Here is an 18,047-nt window from a genome sequence, read left to right on the forward strand (position 1 = left end):
GTGTGTGTGTGTGTGTGTGTGTGTGTGTGTGTGTGTGTGTGTGTGTGAAAAACTGCCACTCTTAGTTTGTAGATCCAGATTTGGGAACATTTTGTTTCTGCTACTTACTCCAAAGCACAGCTAATGTCCTAGCTGGGTCCAGCCCAGGGAATGAACATCACTAAAAAACATTCCTAGAGCTGGAGCCTGGCTCAGGCAGATCCCACAGAGACAGGGCCTGGCTCCGGAGGCCACACCACATTCCCCCAGCCCACACACTGAACACAGCCCTTCCTTGTATCTCCTGACACTTATGAACCTACAGCCTCCAGTTTCCACCCAAAATGTAAAGCCTGAGCATATGCACAATTGTTTCCTAGCCAAGTCAAATTCCAACGTTGGATAAAGGGCTAGAGTCAGCCAGCCTTTCCCTTCAGCCACAACCCAGGGCCCCGGCATGCCATACCTAGAGCAGAAGTGAGCCTTAGGGTCCCTACCATTGAACAGGATTTGGTCAATGTCTCCAGCATCCTCCCCTGCTTTCCCCTTCTCTGCTCTAATCTCCCAGGGAAAGCTAAGCCCAAAGGGCACATTGGTTGAGGGAAGACTGCCTAAAGGAACGAAATAGGAGACAAAGCATTTGGGACAACTTAACACGGGCATGAAACTGGCAAGAGATCTAGTGAGAAAGCAATGGTTGGTGGCATTCCTTGCAGTGCTGGGTTATTGGACTGGCTATGGATCTGAATCCTTCTCTTCCTAGGGAGGGAAGGAAGGAAGGAAGGGAGAGAGGAAGGAAACAACCATTTATTAAGCTCCTACTATGTTCCAGGCACACAGTGCTAAGTGCTTTACAAAATCTCATTGTGCTTTACAAAATCTCATTTGAACCACAAAAAAAAACCCTTGTGTAAAGTATTACTATTATCATCTCCATTTTACAATTGAGAAAACCAAGGCAGACAGAGGTGACTTGTCCAGGAACACACAGCTAGTGTCTGAGGTTAGATTTGAGTTCAGGTTTATTTGATTCTCCCAACATTTCTATGAATTAGATTCTATTATTGATAAGAAAACTGAGGCTCTAAAGTTAAGTGACTTTCCCAGGGTCATACATCTAGGTGGATCTTGAACACAGATGTTAGATTTACCAGCAGTTTTTAACCTTTCTCATGTGTGTCTTACATCCCGAGGGCAGTCTGGAAGTAAAGTCTATGGACCCCTTCTCAGAATGTTTTCAAATGCATAAAAGAAAATACATAATTAAAATTTGGTTTGAGAGTTGGGTTTGGTTTTGTTTTGTTTTTTTTTTTCTTAAACAAGTTTACAGATGCCAGGTTAAGTACTCCTGGCACACTACCATGGCTGCCTCTCAAGTTAAAGTTTGGAATAGGACTGGAATCCCTCTCTCTTCTTCTGATTGAGGAACACGTATAGTCAACCCCAAAGACACAAAGGCCCTCTCCCTACCCCACTCCATCCCCCAAGGGGGCCCTGGCCTGGCAAGAGATACTAGAAACAGACAATCGCCTGACCTCAGCTACCTCTAAATTCTGCTTCTCTAGGTTTCAGGGCAGAAGGGAGTTAATACGTAAACAACCAGATGAAGGATAAACTCTTCCCCCACCCCATCCCTAGGCTCAGGACAGAATTTGAATCAGAAATCTGAACTGGAAGTAAAAGGAGTCTGGACAACCAAGGTCTTTATTATCCAACTCGGTTCAGATGAAGTTCACTGGAAGACAGGGAGGTTAAGAGAGGGGGCTTACCTGCTGATTTCAACAGCAGGTCAGACAGGCCCTGTCGCCTGAGTCCATTCTCAGAGATAAGCCTGGGCTGGGCTCCACAGCAGCCAATAATAGTGCAAGCAACAAAAGTCAAGGCCTTCAAACTGTTTTCCTCATTATCAAATCCAGGTCATGTCAACATGAGTCTTTGGGAGTTACTGACACAGTTAGAGACACACAGTTGACCAGTTTACACAGGTCAGCTGGTGGATTACAGATTAGCTTCCAAGAGAAGAAAGTTCATGCACGATGGGAAGAGCATACTTGCAGAGATATTCCCCCAGTAACACATACAATTCCTCTAGAACAGGGGTTCTTAATATGGGGACTATGGACTCCTAAGGGGTCCTTGGATAAATTTCAAAAGGTCTGTGAACTTTTGGAGAAAAAAGTTTTCACTAACCTCTAATGAAGTTTAGCATTTCCTCCTATTAAAAATAAAGGTAACCAACCACAGTAATATGAGATTTCACCAGACTGCCAGAGTGATCTGTGACACAAAAAAGGTGAAGAACTCATGCTCTGGAGTGCCAAGGCTTAATGCCCAGTGCCTTGCACTACCTAATGACCCTGTGCATACCATAAGATGCAGAAGTCACTCACTTCCCTGCTAAGCCTTCCCTCTTGGCATCTTCCCAGGTATAGTAAAGTCAATTTTTAGTTCTTTAGAACACGCTTGGAATTAGGGTAACAAAATCAGTGGAAATCCAAAGGAGTTGCATCATATAGATATTAACTTATGTGAATTCAACTACACTTGTTCAACAAAAAAAGAGAACTAACAATTTAAATAATGCTGTGATTCCACCCACCATTGTACTCAATGAGCGTAGGTCCATTGGGAGAATCTACACTGCCCACCCCCCATCTCTGACAAAGAACAGAGAACGAAGGGCCCCATACCCAACAAAGCCCCAGAACTAAAGGATGAGGTTTTCTGCATTTTCTTTTCAGCACTGACACTCCTTCAAGTGGAGACATCATTTCTGATTCTACACATCCCTAAGCTCATCGCCAGTGCTATTAAATTGTTTTACGTAACTACAAACCAGTCTGACATCCTCTCTCCTATGCAGGCAGAGCTCACATGCCCAGGTTTTTGAGATCATCATAACCTTGGTTCTGACATTTATTGACAGTGCAGCCATGGGCTAGTCATTTTTCTCTGAGTCTCAGCTCACCCGTAAGTGTAGCAAGTATTTCTACTCATTAAATGAGAATGCATAAAAGGTTTTGTGAATCTTAAAAGCATTATATAAATGTCAGATTTGATCTCAGGGGGTGTTATAAGGAAAACACTATAAAAATGGGAGCATTTGGGGGGGCGGGGATGAGGTGGGGAGGGTGTGTCCCTAAACCTGTGATTTCATTGGTGTGTGTGTGGGGCAAGGGGTGGGGTAGGGTGGGGAGGGTGTGTTCCTGAACCTGTGATTTCATTGGTCTAGGGAGCCCTGAGAGGAAACTCCCTCTACCAATGCTGACTGGCAACAGCTCTGTATACCTCTAGCTGCAAAGTTGCCCGGGACGCTAAGATTTGGAGACTGATGGTTTCATCATCAGCTTCAGCCACTAAGCTAGCCAGCCCCCCAACATGCACCCTCCATAGTTCCTTCTGAAATCACATGGAATGATCTCACCATCTTCTATTTCACAGGAATCAGCACTGTCATCTGCTTCTAGAAATATAATGGAGGGGTGAGGGAGAAACAGAGCTAACCATTCACAGCACAAGAAGACGGAGAGGAAAAATTCCATGTAACCCCTCTGCCAGCTGTGAAAGGGGCTGTCTGTCTCCAATGCCAACACCTTCTAAAGTCCTTTGTAACCTGGCCCCTTCCTACCTACCTTTCCATTTTTCTTCCCCTCATCTCCCCCCTTTTCAAGTACTCTATAATCCAGTGACTGACAACTGGCTAACTGGTTTCCTAGTGGTTCAAGACACCCCATTTTTCTTTTTTTTTTAATCTTTTTTTAAATTTGTTTTTAGTTTTCAACATTTACTTCCACAAGATTTTGAGTTCCAAATTTTCACCCCATCTTGCCCCTCCCCCCACCCCAAGATGGCATGCATTCTGAATACTCCTTCCCCTAGTCTGCCTTTCCTTCTATTTCTTCCCCCCTTCTCTTATCCCCTTCCCCTTCTATTTTCCTGTAGGGTAAGACAGATTTCCATAGCCAATTGAGTGACACTCCATTTTTCTGACTCCGCCAGTGCATTTTCACTGGTTGTCCCCCATACCAGTTCCTCCTTATCTCTCTCTCCTAGCTTCCTTCAAATCCCAGCTGAAATCCCACCTTCTACAAGAAGCCTTTCCCAGTCCCCTTTCCTGCTATGCTAGTGCTTTCCCTGAGGTATTGTGTATTTTATCTTGTTTGTACTTAGTGGTTTCACTGAGCATCCTCACCTCACCCCAATTAGATTTCGAGCTCCCTGAGGGCAGAAACTGTTCTTACCTTTCTTTTCATCCCAAGCACTAAATACAGTGCCTGGCCCATAGGAGGTGTTTTGACGAATGCTTGCGATTGACTTGACTTAGACAGGAGCTCTGAAGGCCCCCAAGTGAGTCATGGGTGTGCCGGTCACAGACCAGAAGGTTAGGATGTACGATGAAAGGATGGAGTTAGGGTCTTGTAGTTGTTTTGGCCTTCAAGAGGCTGATCCTGCAGGATATACACAGCCAGGGCACAGAATCAGTTGTTTAGGGATCTAGGAAAGGGTTAGTACTTCTCCCTCATGACCCTGCTGAGCAAAGTGCCCTCAGTCCATTTCAAGGTGACCAGAGTTACACTGGGGCTTGGCTCCAGTCCTGTGACCTAGATTTCTCAGACCTTACCTTATCTCTCTTTCCTCAAGCATTTACTCAGCACCTACAGCCCCAGGACCTAGCTCTGACTAGTCTGTGGTTTATTTTACAGGACAACAAAACAGAGGTAAAAACTCTCCTCCCCCCAATCATATCTTGCCTTAGTCTCTCTCCTGAGGAAGGAAAGGCCAAGGGATGTGGTTACTTTAGAGATTTAACACCAAGCAGTCAGACTGATCTTGCCTCCACCATCTTCTGGTTTCTTCAGTGTGGGAAAGAACACTTAAAGAAGTTTGACTTTTATATCCAAGCTGGAAAGAAATCTTCTAGGCCCCTCTCTCAACCCTTCCAGGAACAAATTCTACCAATGGGCTTTCCCCAAATAACACAGGGAAGCCAAGCAGAATTAGTCAAAAAAAAAAAAAAAGTGACCTCAAACCCCTACAAGCCTTCTCCCCGGGGAACACAGCTTTCTGGTCCTATCTCAACAAACTTTTCTTCTGAGCCACACCAAAGGAAAAGACTGTGATCAACCACAGGATGCAACGATTAAGGACTAGAGCTGAAGAACCCCAAGAGTCATTTTTCTAGGCTGGGCTAGCCTATGCTGATACAGCATGGGTAGGGGAAGAAGGTAAGGGAGACTTAGTTGAGGAAAACAAGGGCTGGAAAGATTTGTATCCCTTTGGCCTTTAATGATTAACAGAAAAATTAAATGTAAATAACATGGGAAACAGAGTGGTACCAAGGAAAGAGCCCCCTAGATTTAGATTCAGAGAACCCGAGTGGAATCCCTGTGTGATTTGTAACAAAATTTCTGGGCTTCAGTTCCTTCATCTATAAAATGGTGGGGTAGGACTAGTTGACCTTCCACCTCAAACACTTACGATCCTGTGAGTGTGTAACATCCATTGTTACAAAGTCAACATTATAGCAAAGCAGCTCTCTTCATCCCCTTGCCTCTCCCACCACCACTCCTTACATTCTAGCCCTGACCAAGCTGGGGGTAGGAACTTCTGCTGCACTCACACTGGAGAAGTAAAGATGGCTTAACCCTGCTAAGTGAGCTGGCGGCCCTTGGCATGCCCCAGGTATGGATGATGCTGTTGTTGTTGAGTCAAGTCCAAATCATTTGGGGTTTTCTTAGCAAAGATATTGGAGGAGTTTGTCATTTTCTTCTCCAGATGATTTTACAGATGAGGAAACTGAGGCAAGCAGAGTTATGTGACTTGCCCAGCATCACACAGCTATTTAGTGTCTGAGGGCAGATTTGAATTCAGGAAGATAAGTCTTCCTGACTCCAGGCCCATTGCTCTATCCACTGTGCCACCTAGCTGCCCTAAGTATGGGTGACCCTTCCTCAAATACTGGTCCAATATGCTTAGCTCTGGGTAATGGAATTCCCCCTCCTAAATATATAGAACACAACTCTCCCCCATCTAATTAGAGTTTTGGTGTTACAATGAATGCTTTAATAAGACCCTCACTAAGGGATCTGAGCAAAACATATTGCCCCCATTCCTATATGTAAAAACAAGTTTTAATGAACATCAAGGGCAAATCACAAGAGGGAAGGTTGAAAGTCAGTAGGTGACTGGGAAGGGTATTGGAAACACGAAATGGAAAAGGGTAGTCCTGGCTACTAGAACCAGGAAATGATGGTTTATGGGAAGAAGGCTAATGACCACATATATGACTAAATGAGAACTTGCAAATACGTGAATGCAATAGAGGCAGTGTAGTGTAATGGACAGTGTGCTAGTTTTGGATTCAGATAGACTTGGGTGTGATTCTCCCCTTGGTACGATCTGTGTAGCCATTGGCAAATTAATTCATCTCTTTTGAGCCTCAGTTTCTTTCAGTCAAGTGAAGATAACAATGCCTTCAGTATCCATTCAAGGTGGCTGGAAGGCTCAAATAAAACAATGTACACAAAAAAGGTAAATGTACCTTCAAGAACTATATAAATGACAGCAATAATGATGAAGATAAAAATGATGATTACCATTAAGACTAGGTTCACCCACCCCTGACACACTGGCCCTCTTGCCCTGGGAAAGTCTCTTCTTCTCAGTGTCCCCAGGTAAGCTTCGAAGACTATATAGATCAATAAATCTGGGGCTTTTAACCTGTGGTCTCCAGGCCCCCAAGGAGACCATGGATAGATTTTAGGGGTTATATGAATTTTTTCAATATTTTGAGAACTATATTTCAATATAAGTGGTTTCCTTTGTAATCCTATGCATTTCATTGTATGCATTTTAAAAAAATTATTATTATTATTTGGCTAGGCAATAGGGTTAAGTGACTTGCCCAGGGTCACACAGCTAGTAAGTGTCAAGTGTGTGAGGCCGCATTTGAACTCAGGTCCTCCTGACTCCAGGGTCGGTGCTCTATCCACTGCACCACCTAGCTGCCCCTAAAAAAAAATTATTGAAACTTTCTTGGGTCTGTAGGCTTCATAGAATTGTGCTCTATATATTTAGGAAGGGGCATTCCAGTACCCATAGGCTTCATATGTATGGGCCATACATAAGCTGCCAAAGGGAAATTATGGATCCCTGTGACAGACAGAGGTTCTCTCTGTATCAGAGATCTCTATACCAGTAAAATCACAGATGTGGTGAAAAATAAAACTATGTTACAGATTTGTTGAAAGCATCAGCTGATCAGGTTACCTTCTTGTCCTTCCCTACTAGTTACCGTCCAGTCCAGTCTCCCTAGCCGCCATCAGGACCAACAAATTGGGGGTTGGGTGGGAATAGTGACTAGAAAGAGGTGCAAAGTTCAGGATTGGAGCAATGAAAAGAAAAGACTTATCCCTAGACCTGTCACTGGTCTTCAGTGGCTAAAGGAAACAGGACTAGGAAAAGATCATGGGTATAAAAAGCATCAGAATGAAGTCTTTTAGATGACCAAAATGACACCTTTCCAAGAAAGGAACTTCCTCATCCCTGAGATGGACAGTGACACTCTCCCCGTTGCTACTACAATTTACATAGAAGGCTCAGGAACTCACTTTGGGCTGTGTTGGCCACCTTTATTAGCCTAGCTCCACATTTTTGTAGCTCGCTATTAAGGAACACAAGTAACCAAAGACCACAGTAATCAAAATTACCAGGAGGGAAGCCAACAAGGTGGGGCAAGGATAGGACAGCTGCGGCAGCTTTTTTCATTTTAATGTCAGTGTTCCTTTAGACCTAATAAAACCCTAGAGAGGGGAGATGGCTGAATGAAGAGGTTCCCACAGCTATTATTTAATTACTTTCAGAACACAGAGGATCCCTTAGGCATTGAAGGGCCTCACACTGAGGACAGGAGATTCAGGCATTACCAGGAATGGCAGCCCTGGTCTTAGCCGTGGATTAGAATATCACATTTCATGCCCTTGCTAGCCATGTGATGAGAGGCAAGTTATATAACTCTTTGGATCCTCAGTTACCTCATCTATGAAATGGGAATATTACCCTACAACATCTCTTTTATCAGGTTATTGTGAAGAAAGCACATTACAAACCTTAAAAGTGCTATAGAAATACAAGGATTTTTATTAAAACCATCCCAGAAATTCTATAATAAAAGGGTAACAAGTTAAGAAACTTAAAAAGGAGAGCAGGGAAATGTCCTCATAAAAATCATTCTGTTACTGCTGCCCACGCACAGAATGTATACCTGTTGTCAAAGTTTGGTTTTATTTAGCCAATCCTCAAATTAAATCCTTCCTTTCTCCTGGGCAGCAAGCAGGCTTTCTGGCGGAAGCTTAATCCTGCTAAATCTCCTCATCCTCCTGAGGCAGCACAGGCCAGGATGCAAGCCAGAATGTCACAGCACAGAATCACAAAATTTCAGAGTCGAAGAGTCTGAAGAGATCTCAATGGCCATCAAGTGAATCAAACAAGCATTTATTAAGTGCCTACTAGGTACCAGGCACTTGTGTTGGGTTTGTATTCTTTAAACCAATCCGTGCCCATAGGAATTCTCTCTACAACTGCCAAAAAGTAATCATCTAGCCTTTGTTTGAAGACCTCCAGGGAAGAGGAACCCACCACCTTTTGAGGCAGCCCACGTTGCTTCTGAATACCTTTGACGCATCAAACCGAAAAGTGTCTCACTACTGGTTCTACCCTTTGAGGACAGGTGGAGCAAATCTAATCCCTGTCCTACATTCCTGTGTTACCGTGACCACCATCACACCCACACACCCACACACCCATTGAGCACACTCACATGTTTTTTCTTCTGACTAAATATCTCCAGTTTTTTCAACTGGGCCTGATATGACAGGATCTACAACAGTATGCTTCAAAGAGGAGGCTAAAGCCTGACCCCTCAGGTGTGTGAGTGACCAATCAATCATAGTGGAGGAAAAGAGTTTGCATTCTACCCTCCACACCATAGCTATGGGCAGGGCTCATCTCCAAGACAACCACACTCTTCCCCCTCCCCCCCAACTCTGATCCCTTTCTTCCCTGTGTAACGTTCCCAAACTTCCCTTCTTCCAAGTCTAGTAGGGGCCAGTTCAGAGAAGTTATGACCTTACTACTGGCTCCCTGGCATACATAGCAGCAACTGCTCAGGTACCACTAGGAAAATTCCTACCTTTTGCCCCGGAGATCACCTAGAATCCCCCACCCTTCCCACCAAGCAAAACAACCTTTGGAGGAAGGAAGGGTGGGACAGAGTGAGTTTCATGGGGTGACTAACAGCTGTGATCATCATTGCAGATTTCATTGTCTTTGCCCCAAAACCCATCTCTCTTCTCAATTTCCCTATGACTGTGCAAGGGACTACCACCCCCCCCATACACCCCCACCCATCCCCCTGCCCCAGTCTCCCAGGTTCCTCCCTTTTTCTCACCACACAAATCAAGTTGCCAAATCTTGTCAATTCTTTAGTTGTGCCATCCCTTCTGCTCCACTTACACAGTCACCACCCTAATTGTCTCACCTAGACTAATGCAACAGCTTCCTAATCTCATCTTTCCCCTTCTCCAAACACAGCTGCCAAAGTGCCCATCTGATCATGTTAACTCCCCTACTCAATAAACTCCAGTGGCTCCCTATTAAATCTAGTATCAAATACCTTAACTTTTTAAAATTTCTATTTTGGTAAATTCCATAATATATATAATTATATAATATCAATAATATCAGAGGTACAAGCTCAAAAATTTCTGTTAATGGAGTGAGTGTAATCAAAAAAATGTAGAGGACCTCCATCATTCTGCTCTCAGGCTTGTCAACATCCCTTCTGAAAATGCAGTGCCCAGGGGCAGCTAGGTAGCACAGTGGACAGAGCTCTGGCCTTGGAGTGAGGAGGACCCGAGTTCAAATCCAGCCTCAGACACATGACACTTACTAGCTGTGTGACCCTGGGCAAGTCACTTAACCCAGATTACCTCACCAAAAAGCCAAAAAAAAAAAAAAATGCAGTGCCCAGAAGTGAGTACAATATGCCAGATGTTTGTCCAAGGCAGAGCAAAATGGTGCAGCCCAAAATCAAATGAACTTTTTTGGCTGCTCCAGCACTCCATAGTCTCACACTGAGTGAACATTTACTAAAATCCCTTAAACATTTTTCACTCCTGAAAACACAACCTGAATCAGTCTATCATTTATTAGTGAAAGGACACTATTGCTGATTACTGTAGGGGTTTAAAAGATCAAATGAGATGGAAGATAGCATGGTGTTTTGCAAGCCTTACAAGTGCTATATAAATACTATCTACTTTTGTTATTATATATAATGACAAGGTCCTTGACCTTCAAGAGTTTACAACTTAATTGGAGGGGAAAAAAGGACACAAATACATTAAAAATTAAGCAAAACAAGACTCGAATACTACAAAAGGCATCATAAGATAGCACATGACTAATTGCCAAATGAACAATATAGACAAATGCTGTCAGATTTCAGATGAGAAAGATCATAGACTTAGAGCTGAAAGGGCCCTTAGAGGCCATCATCCTGTACATCCCTTTATTTTACATCTGAAGAAACTGAAGCATAGAAAGGTTAAGGGACTTGTTCTGGGCCACACAGACAGCAAATGTCTGAGGTGGCATTAAAAACACATCTTCCTGATTTCAAGCCCAGTGTCCTACCCATCACACTAGGCTGCTTCTAGAATGGAGGGACAAAGGGGCAGCTAGGTGGTACAGTGGATAGAGCACTGGCCCTGGAGTCAGGAGGACCTGAGTTCAAATCTGGCCTCAGACACATAACACTCATTAGCTGTGTGACTCTGGGCAAGTCACTTAACCCCAATTGCCTCACCAAAAAGAAAGATATAATGGAGGGACAGCAGAGTGGATAGAGTGCTGGACCTGAAGTCAGAAGGACTCATCTTTCTGAATTCAAATCTGGCCTCAGACACTTCCTAGCAGCGTGACCCTGGACAAGTCACTTAATCCTGTATGCCTCAGTTTCCTCATCTATAAAATGAGCTGGAAAAGGAAATGGCAAACCATTCCAGTATCTTTGCCAAGAAAATCCCAAATGGAGTCTTACACGACTGAAAAATGAATGAAGGAAGGCTACAGGAAGGATTTGTGCTGAGTTTTTAAGGAGTTCTCTTCCAACGTTAAATCTGTGAGCAGGATTTTGAAAAGCAGAGAAGAAGAGAAAGGGAGGATATTCCAATTACAGGAGCACCATGAGCAAAAATCAAAGGAAGGAAAAGATATGTGACCCCATTTGCCTATGGGGAGACGCTCAGCTAAAGGCTGTGACTATTGGTGGAAGGGCTCTGTAATACCAACTATACAAGCAAAGACCTCAAATTCCTTTTCCTCCTGGCTTCAACCCTGTAGCTCAAGATGGATTATTCTTATTCTAGGGATGCTCCCTTCCTGACAAGTTTAGTCATTTGGAAACCAGAGTGAGTTCAGCTCCTCTGAGCAGATGTCCTTCTTGGAACTTTTTCCTTTTCTTGTCCAGGAAGAATCCTCTGGGCTAGCCATGCTGGAAAATATCTCATGGGGTATTTATTTGCCCATGGCTGCAAACTGATGTGATCCCAATTAATGGCACCAGGAAGGGCCTCTTTCTCAATTTTCATAATTATCATTGTGGGCAATGGGCAACTGTGAGAGACAAATATATGTCTCAAAACCTGCTCTCATCCTCAAAGCCTAATGCCCTCCCCAACCCCATGAAGAAGTCTCCTGACTACAGACAATTTACAAATCCCAGAGTTCATTTGTAGGGCACATCTCAGAAACCAAGTCAACATTTCTTTTTGGTATTCAAAGCAACTAGAGAAAGGATCATATTTGAGCAGCCTCATGCTCCAGTGGTCGGCAGTCTGTAGCAAAAACACAAAGATGATTCACCAGCCTTCATCCCTGGCAGCTCCCTGGATAATAAATTGGGGAGTGATTTTCCTTCTGCCCAGATCATTAATTTTCACATGAAGAAAGAGCCACCATGGGACAGATCTTGCCTCCCATTCAAAAGGAAAAAATAGAGAAAGTGACTTTCAAACCTCCTTTGAATAATGAGTTGCCTTGAATTCATGTCAATCAAATCAATCCATGAGCATTTCTTAGATTCCATATATGCCAAACATCAGGGAGACAAAGACAAATGAAATAGTTCCTGCCCTCAACGCGCTTACATTCTACCAGAGGAAACCAGATAGGGAGAAATTATTTCAGACTGAACAGTACCTGTAACTGTTTCCACAATTAGATGACAACTAATATTCACTGAGAGGCTATGTGCCCAAAAGATGAGACCAGCAATAGATGAGATTCAATGGCAGCCAGCACCCTGCCTCCCATCATTCAAATCCATTGAGGAGCCTGGGAATCCATAGACTAACCATATAGGATAGTTACAGACTAACCATTAACTATTCTCCACAAACTGTCAGGGCCATATTCCCGGCAGGCTCCTTTTATGGCCCTTCTCACCACGGACTGGCTGAATTTCTGTCCTATTGGGAAATTCAAGGAGAGAAAGGAAGCCTAGGACATGCACACAATATTGTGCATAATCCATGTGGTTCCCCTTCCACCCAAAGGAAGAAACAACTGTCTGGAGAATGTCAACTAAGTGGCAATGGAGAATCTACAGGGTTTGAAGTCAGGGAAGACCTATGTTCAAACCAGGCCACATATTATTTTACTAGCTGGGTGACCCTGGACAAGTCACTAAATATCTCTCAGCCTCAGTTTTCTCATCTATAAAATGGAAATCACAATACCAACTCCTTCCTGAGTTACTGTGAGAAGCAAATGGAGATAACATGTAAAAGTGCTTTGAAGAAATCAATGCTAGCTGTTCTTGAGAGGCAGCCCAGGGAAGTGGAAGGGCAACTGTGTTTGAAGTCAGAGGACCTGGGTTTGAATCATGATTCTGCTGCTTAGTATCTGTATGACTGTGACCAAGTCACTTCACCTCCTGGCCTTCAGTTTCCTCTGCAAAATGAGGTGGTTGGCCTAGATTGGCTCTGAAGTCCCATTGCAGCTGACATTGTCTGTGGTTCTATGGTCCTTGGCTTCCTAACCTTCCTTTTCTGTCCAGTCAAGTTCCCCTGCAGGGCAATTCTAGAAGATAAAGAATTTAGGGCTTTGGAAGATCTAGCACAGAAGATGAGAGAATCAAAGATTTAGAGCTGGAAGGGAAACTTCTCATCTCATCAAGCCATCTAATATCCAAATGAGGAGCCTGAGAAGTCCAAAAGAAGTTGAATGAGCTGCCCAAGGTCACACAGGTCTAAGTAGCAAAACTAAATGAAGTCTGAACCAGCACTTCTTAAACTGTGGGTGGCCACCCCATATGGGGTTGTGACCCACAGTTTAAGAAGCACTGAAGGGGTCATAAGTGGAAAAAAATGTAAGAAACCCTGGTCTAGACCATGAGTATGGTGGTTATGTCCTTTTAGGAACATGGAGAGGTGTGATTTAGGTATGCTAAATATAAGTATGCTATAAACACACTCTCCACCTTCAAGAAACCCTGTCTTCATCAGCACATTAATGGATGGTCATTCTCTTAGTCACACACTAATGGATGGTCAATCCATTAGAAGAGAAAAACTCAACCTCCAAATCCAACTAGAGAGCAGGCTTAGCCCTTCCTCAAAACACAAATAGTCCTTTATGAAGATGACTCCCAAATTTTTATGTCAGCAATCCTGGTCTTTCAGTATTCCAGACTTCCAAATTCACCTGCTGGTTGGACATTTCTATCCAGATGACCCATCAGCATCTCACTCTAACATGTCCCAAATTCAGAGCATCATCTTTTTCCATCTGATCTGTTCTTCCTTACTCACTACTTGTCTAAGACCCCACCATTCACCTTTTCAACAATATTTATAATAATCCCGGGATCAACTTTCTTTCCCCTCTATCCCTCACCTCTCAGGGAGATAGATTACTATTGATCCTACCTTTCTATGACCTCCTTCTCCCCTCTTCTCAGTAATTCCCTCTGACACACTGGCCCCGAATTGCTACTTGCATAGAATATTGCAATAGCCTTCTAACAGTTGCCACGTCTACTCTTTTTTCCTTTTTTCTGAGGCAATCGGGGTTAAGTGACTTGCCCAGGGTCACACAGATAGTAAGTGTCAAGTGTCTGAGGCCAGATTTCAACTCAGGTCCTCCTGACTCTAAGGCCAGAGCTCTATCTACTGCACCACCTAACTGCCCTCCCACATCTACTCTTGCTCCCTACACTGCAGCCTTTCATATTACTGCCAGAACAATCTTGCTTGATCTAGTCATGTCATTCCTCTGCTCAATGGTCTTCTGTGGCTCCCTACTGCCTACCTTACAAAGTTCAAACTCTTTTGCCCCAAATTCAAGGCCCATCATAATCTGGTGCCAACCTACACTTTCCAACCTTATCTCATATCACTACTCCCTCCCTCTTTTACTTTCCAGATGGATTGGACTGCTCTGATTCCTCCACAATGCCCTCTGTTCTCCTGCCTCAGCACTACTTCTAATCACTGATAATTGATGGTTTTTCTTCTTGTACCTAGAATGCTCTTCATCATTTAAATTCCTAGGCTTCTTTGATGCCAACAGGTCATCCATAGAGATTTTACTTATCCCTACAATGGGTGCTTAACTATAATGTCAGACCTCAAATGACATGATATTTCTCTAATGCTCTCATATAATCCTGAGCATTAAAGTCACCTGTGTTTGTAGTTTACAAACATGGAGACTGGAAGCTCCATGAGGGCAAAGCCTATGTCTTTATATCAGCTTTCTATCTCTCCCAGTGCCTTCAATGACCTGCAGGTTGTATTTGTTGAATGAATGAATAAATTTATGAACGCTGAATTTTTAAATGGGTCATTAATACATTCCTGCGGGGCCAGCAATACCTTGCAGGTGCTACACAAAGTTTTTCACGGAAAGCAGTGGAAGGAAAAGTGTAATCCCCTTGGTTGCAAGCCCTTCAAAAATCTTCAGTTTTCTAAACTGAATGTTCCAGGTCTGTTGAGTAATGAGCCCATGGAGGTTTTTCTACTCATACCAGTTGTCTGTCTTTTTCAACGGCAGTTTTTTTGTTGTTCAGTCATTTCTACCCTATCCAACTCTTCATCATCCCATTTGGGGTTTTAACAAAGATAGTGGAGTGGTTTGCTATTTCCTTCTCCAGTTCATTTTACAGATAAGGAAACTGAGGCAAACAGCGTTAAGTGACTTACCCAGGGTCACACAGCTAGTAAGTGTCTGAGGCTAAATTTGAACTCAGGTTTTCCTGACTCCAGGCCCAGTGCTCTATCCACTGGACCACCTAGCCATCAAAGGCAGCTCCCACTGTTCTATAATCCTGAAAGCACATTTAGCACTCCAGTAAGGAAGCACAATTCCTTGTGCCAACTCAAAATGCCACCTCCTTGTGCACACTCTCCAACATCTGGGCCATGACACCCCCTGGACTGGATAAGAGGCTAGAGGATGCCTCAGCACATTCCCTAGATATTTCAGTCATCAATTCAGTGGGCTTCCTTCAGTCTTCCTTCCCTGTCTTCCAGAACAAAAGCAGGCTTACAGTCTCTCTTATCCCTTCCTTTCCAGGCTCATCTTCTCTTCTGGAGCTCTAGTTCTAGGGGGAAATTGCACAGTTAATGTTAGATCTAGCTATGCTGAACTTGTGGGGAAAAGAAAACCACCTGACTTGGATGGCAAGAAATTCAGCTGAAAGAGAGGTAGAGGAACACTACTGCAAGTGCATTGAAGTCTAGGATCAAAGTTATAGTGCAAGAAAAGGAGCCAGAAATACTACTCTCCCTTTCCTGGGAATCTAACTCCCTGGAGGACCTTGAACTCAACATTTCAGCTCTCCTCATCTCCATAATGGAGAGGGGCCAAAATAAAAATAAAAAGTTAGTGTAACAATTTCCAATCTGCAGATAAAGGCTCTATTAAGAGTACAAAGTATCACTTAACTAGCCCAGCTTCAATCTATCAGCTTCAGCTCCCATGTCCCCCAGGACATACTTCAAAACCAAGAAGAAGAAGTCAAGACTGGGAAAGTAGAGACATATTCTCCAGTGGGGCTTTCTTAAATAGAAGACAGGAAAGGGGGAGGAGGGGAACAATGAAAATAAAGACCGTCTGTTTCCCAAGAAGGTGGCTGGGGAGAAACTATTCTTTCCATTAAGTAAACCTCCGAAAGAACCTATGGATTATTCTTTGCTGAGCCTGACCAAGGAGCAAAATAAAGGAATCTTTGTACAATGCCAGCCAATTTCCTCACTCTTTTAACAACAGCCAGTTCTACTCAATTTTCTAAAATTCAGAGCTGTAAAATGCCCCCCCCCAATCTGCCCACCCCATCCATCCTAGCATTGGAAGAGCAAGGAAACTGAAACTTGTGCTAAATTTGGCCTGCGTTTGTGAATAGACCTCTCTCTGCAGGGAAAAAGGAGAGGAAGGAAGACCTGAAGCCAGCAAAGTCTGGGTTCCAAGAGCACCAGAGCTGGAAAAGCACTAGGGTAAGGTGATCTAGCTCATTCACTTAGCATTCAGGCTTCTCATCCCCAAGTCTCAAGGTACTATACTTAGGCCAGATACTATATCCAAGATTTTTTTTTTTAAATTAAGATTTAGTTTTCTCTCACAAACCTAAAATAACTTCCTTTAGCAGCCTTCTCCACCTAAGGAAGAGAAAAAAGACTGGAAAGAAGACAGAAATAATTCTGGACCAACCTGGAAAGGTCATTTGAAGGTTTCTCTCTATCCTAAATGTCGATCTCCCTCAAGAAGGGGAGGAGGGGGAAAAGCAAGCCTTAATCCTTCCCGGTTCACGTCATCCCAACACATACCGCCCCCCAAATTTGGGGACTCTGGTAGAAATTTTTACAACCAATGAAGGGTGGGGGATGGGTGGTGGAGAAAAAGTCTTACATTTATTACCACCACCTCCCTCCAAGACTTCTGGCCTGGCCTAGAGCTGAAGCCTAGGTGCCTGGGCCAGGGCTGTGCTTTCTTGCTATCACCTAGGAAAGCAGATTCCCATTCAGTGTTAAACAGCTTGTGGTACTGGATGCACATTCAAATCCTGGTTCTGACACTCATTACATGACCCTTAGACAAGCCCAGGATCCTGAGCCTCAGTTTCCCCATCTGTACTTCAGAACAATGGACTTTAGATCAAGAAGACCTCAATTCAAACCCTATCTTAAAAACTTATTAGCTATGGAAGTAACATTTCATATGATTTCACACGTATAATTGATAATCATATTGCTTGCCTTCTCAGTGGGCACAGAAGGCAGTGGGAAAGAAAGATTTTAGAACTCAATTTAAATTGAATGTTAAATACATAACATATTTTTTTTTAAAAAAAACTTATTAGCTAGGTGACTCTGACCAAATCAGTAAACCTTTCTGAGCCTCAGATATTTTCCTTTGTAAAATGGGGGTTATGATAACACCCACCTCAGAAAGATGGACTTTGTAAACCTTGTTTAAGGTTATTGTTACTTCAAAGATTTATAATTTTGTTAGAGAGGGAGTTCCACCAACACAGATTGCAACCTCTCTTGGTCTTCAAGAGTTACTGTGGTTAAAAAAAAACTTCAGCCTATAGCCAACCTGAGCTTCTTTTCAAGGGTGGTCCTTGCACAGCATACTCTCTTACCCAAACCATACTCTCTTATACCCAAAGGCCTTCCAACTCAATAGGAGCTTGTTAAGTGAGTTTGTACTCTGCTTGCATAGCTTTAGAAAACTCATATTCACTTACATGTCATAAGGAGTTGATATCGGAGTAGGATGTTAGGAAAATGCATGGGAATAGGACGTTACTGGGGTCCCATCTATAAAATATGACCTATGCTACCTTTCAAGGGATATTTCAAGGAAAGTCTCTTACACTGCATCTTGGAGAGGCACTACAATATAATGGAAAAAGAAATGGGCCCATACTCAGGAGATCTGCCTTTGAATGTCCCCTAGACACACACACACACACACACACACACACACACACACACACACAC

General features: G+C 43.4%; 1 protein-coding gene across 1 annotated transcript in view; it reads right to left on the bottom strand.

Annotated features, from left to right (window-relative positions):
- Positions 1 to 4,373, bottom strand: part of YPEL2 (yippee like 2) — a 36,481-nt gene extending 32,108 nt beyond the window's left edge. The window contains exon 1 of the mRNA XM_027870608.1: positions 4,221 to 4,373. Within this exon, the coding sequence (XP_027726409.1) occupies positions 4,221 to 4,262 (42 nt within the window). The 5' untranslated portion in view covers positions 4,263 to 4,373. The remainder of the gene's footprint in view (positions 1 to 4,220) is intronic.
- Between the last annotated feature and the right edge of the window lie 13,674 nt (positions 4,374 to 18,047).

The sequence above is a fragment of the Vombatus ursinus genome, unplaced genomic scaffold (genome assembly GCF_900497805.2).
Source record: "Vombatus ursinus unplaced genomic scaffold, bare-nosed wombat genome assembly UNPS02014797.1, whole genome shotgun sequence".
Lineage (NCBI taxonomy): Eukaryota > Metazoa > Chordata > Mammalia > Diprotodontia > Vombatidae > Vombatus > Vombatus ursinus.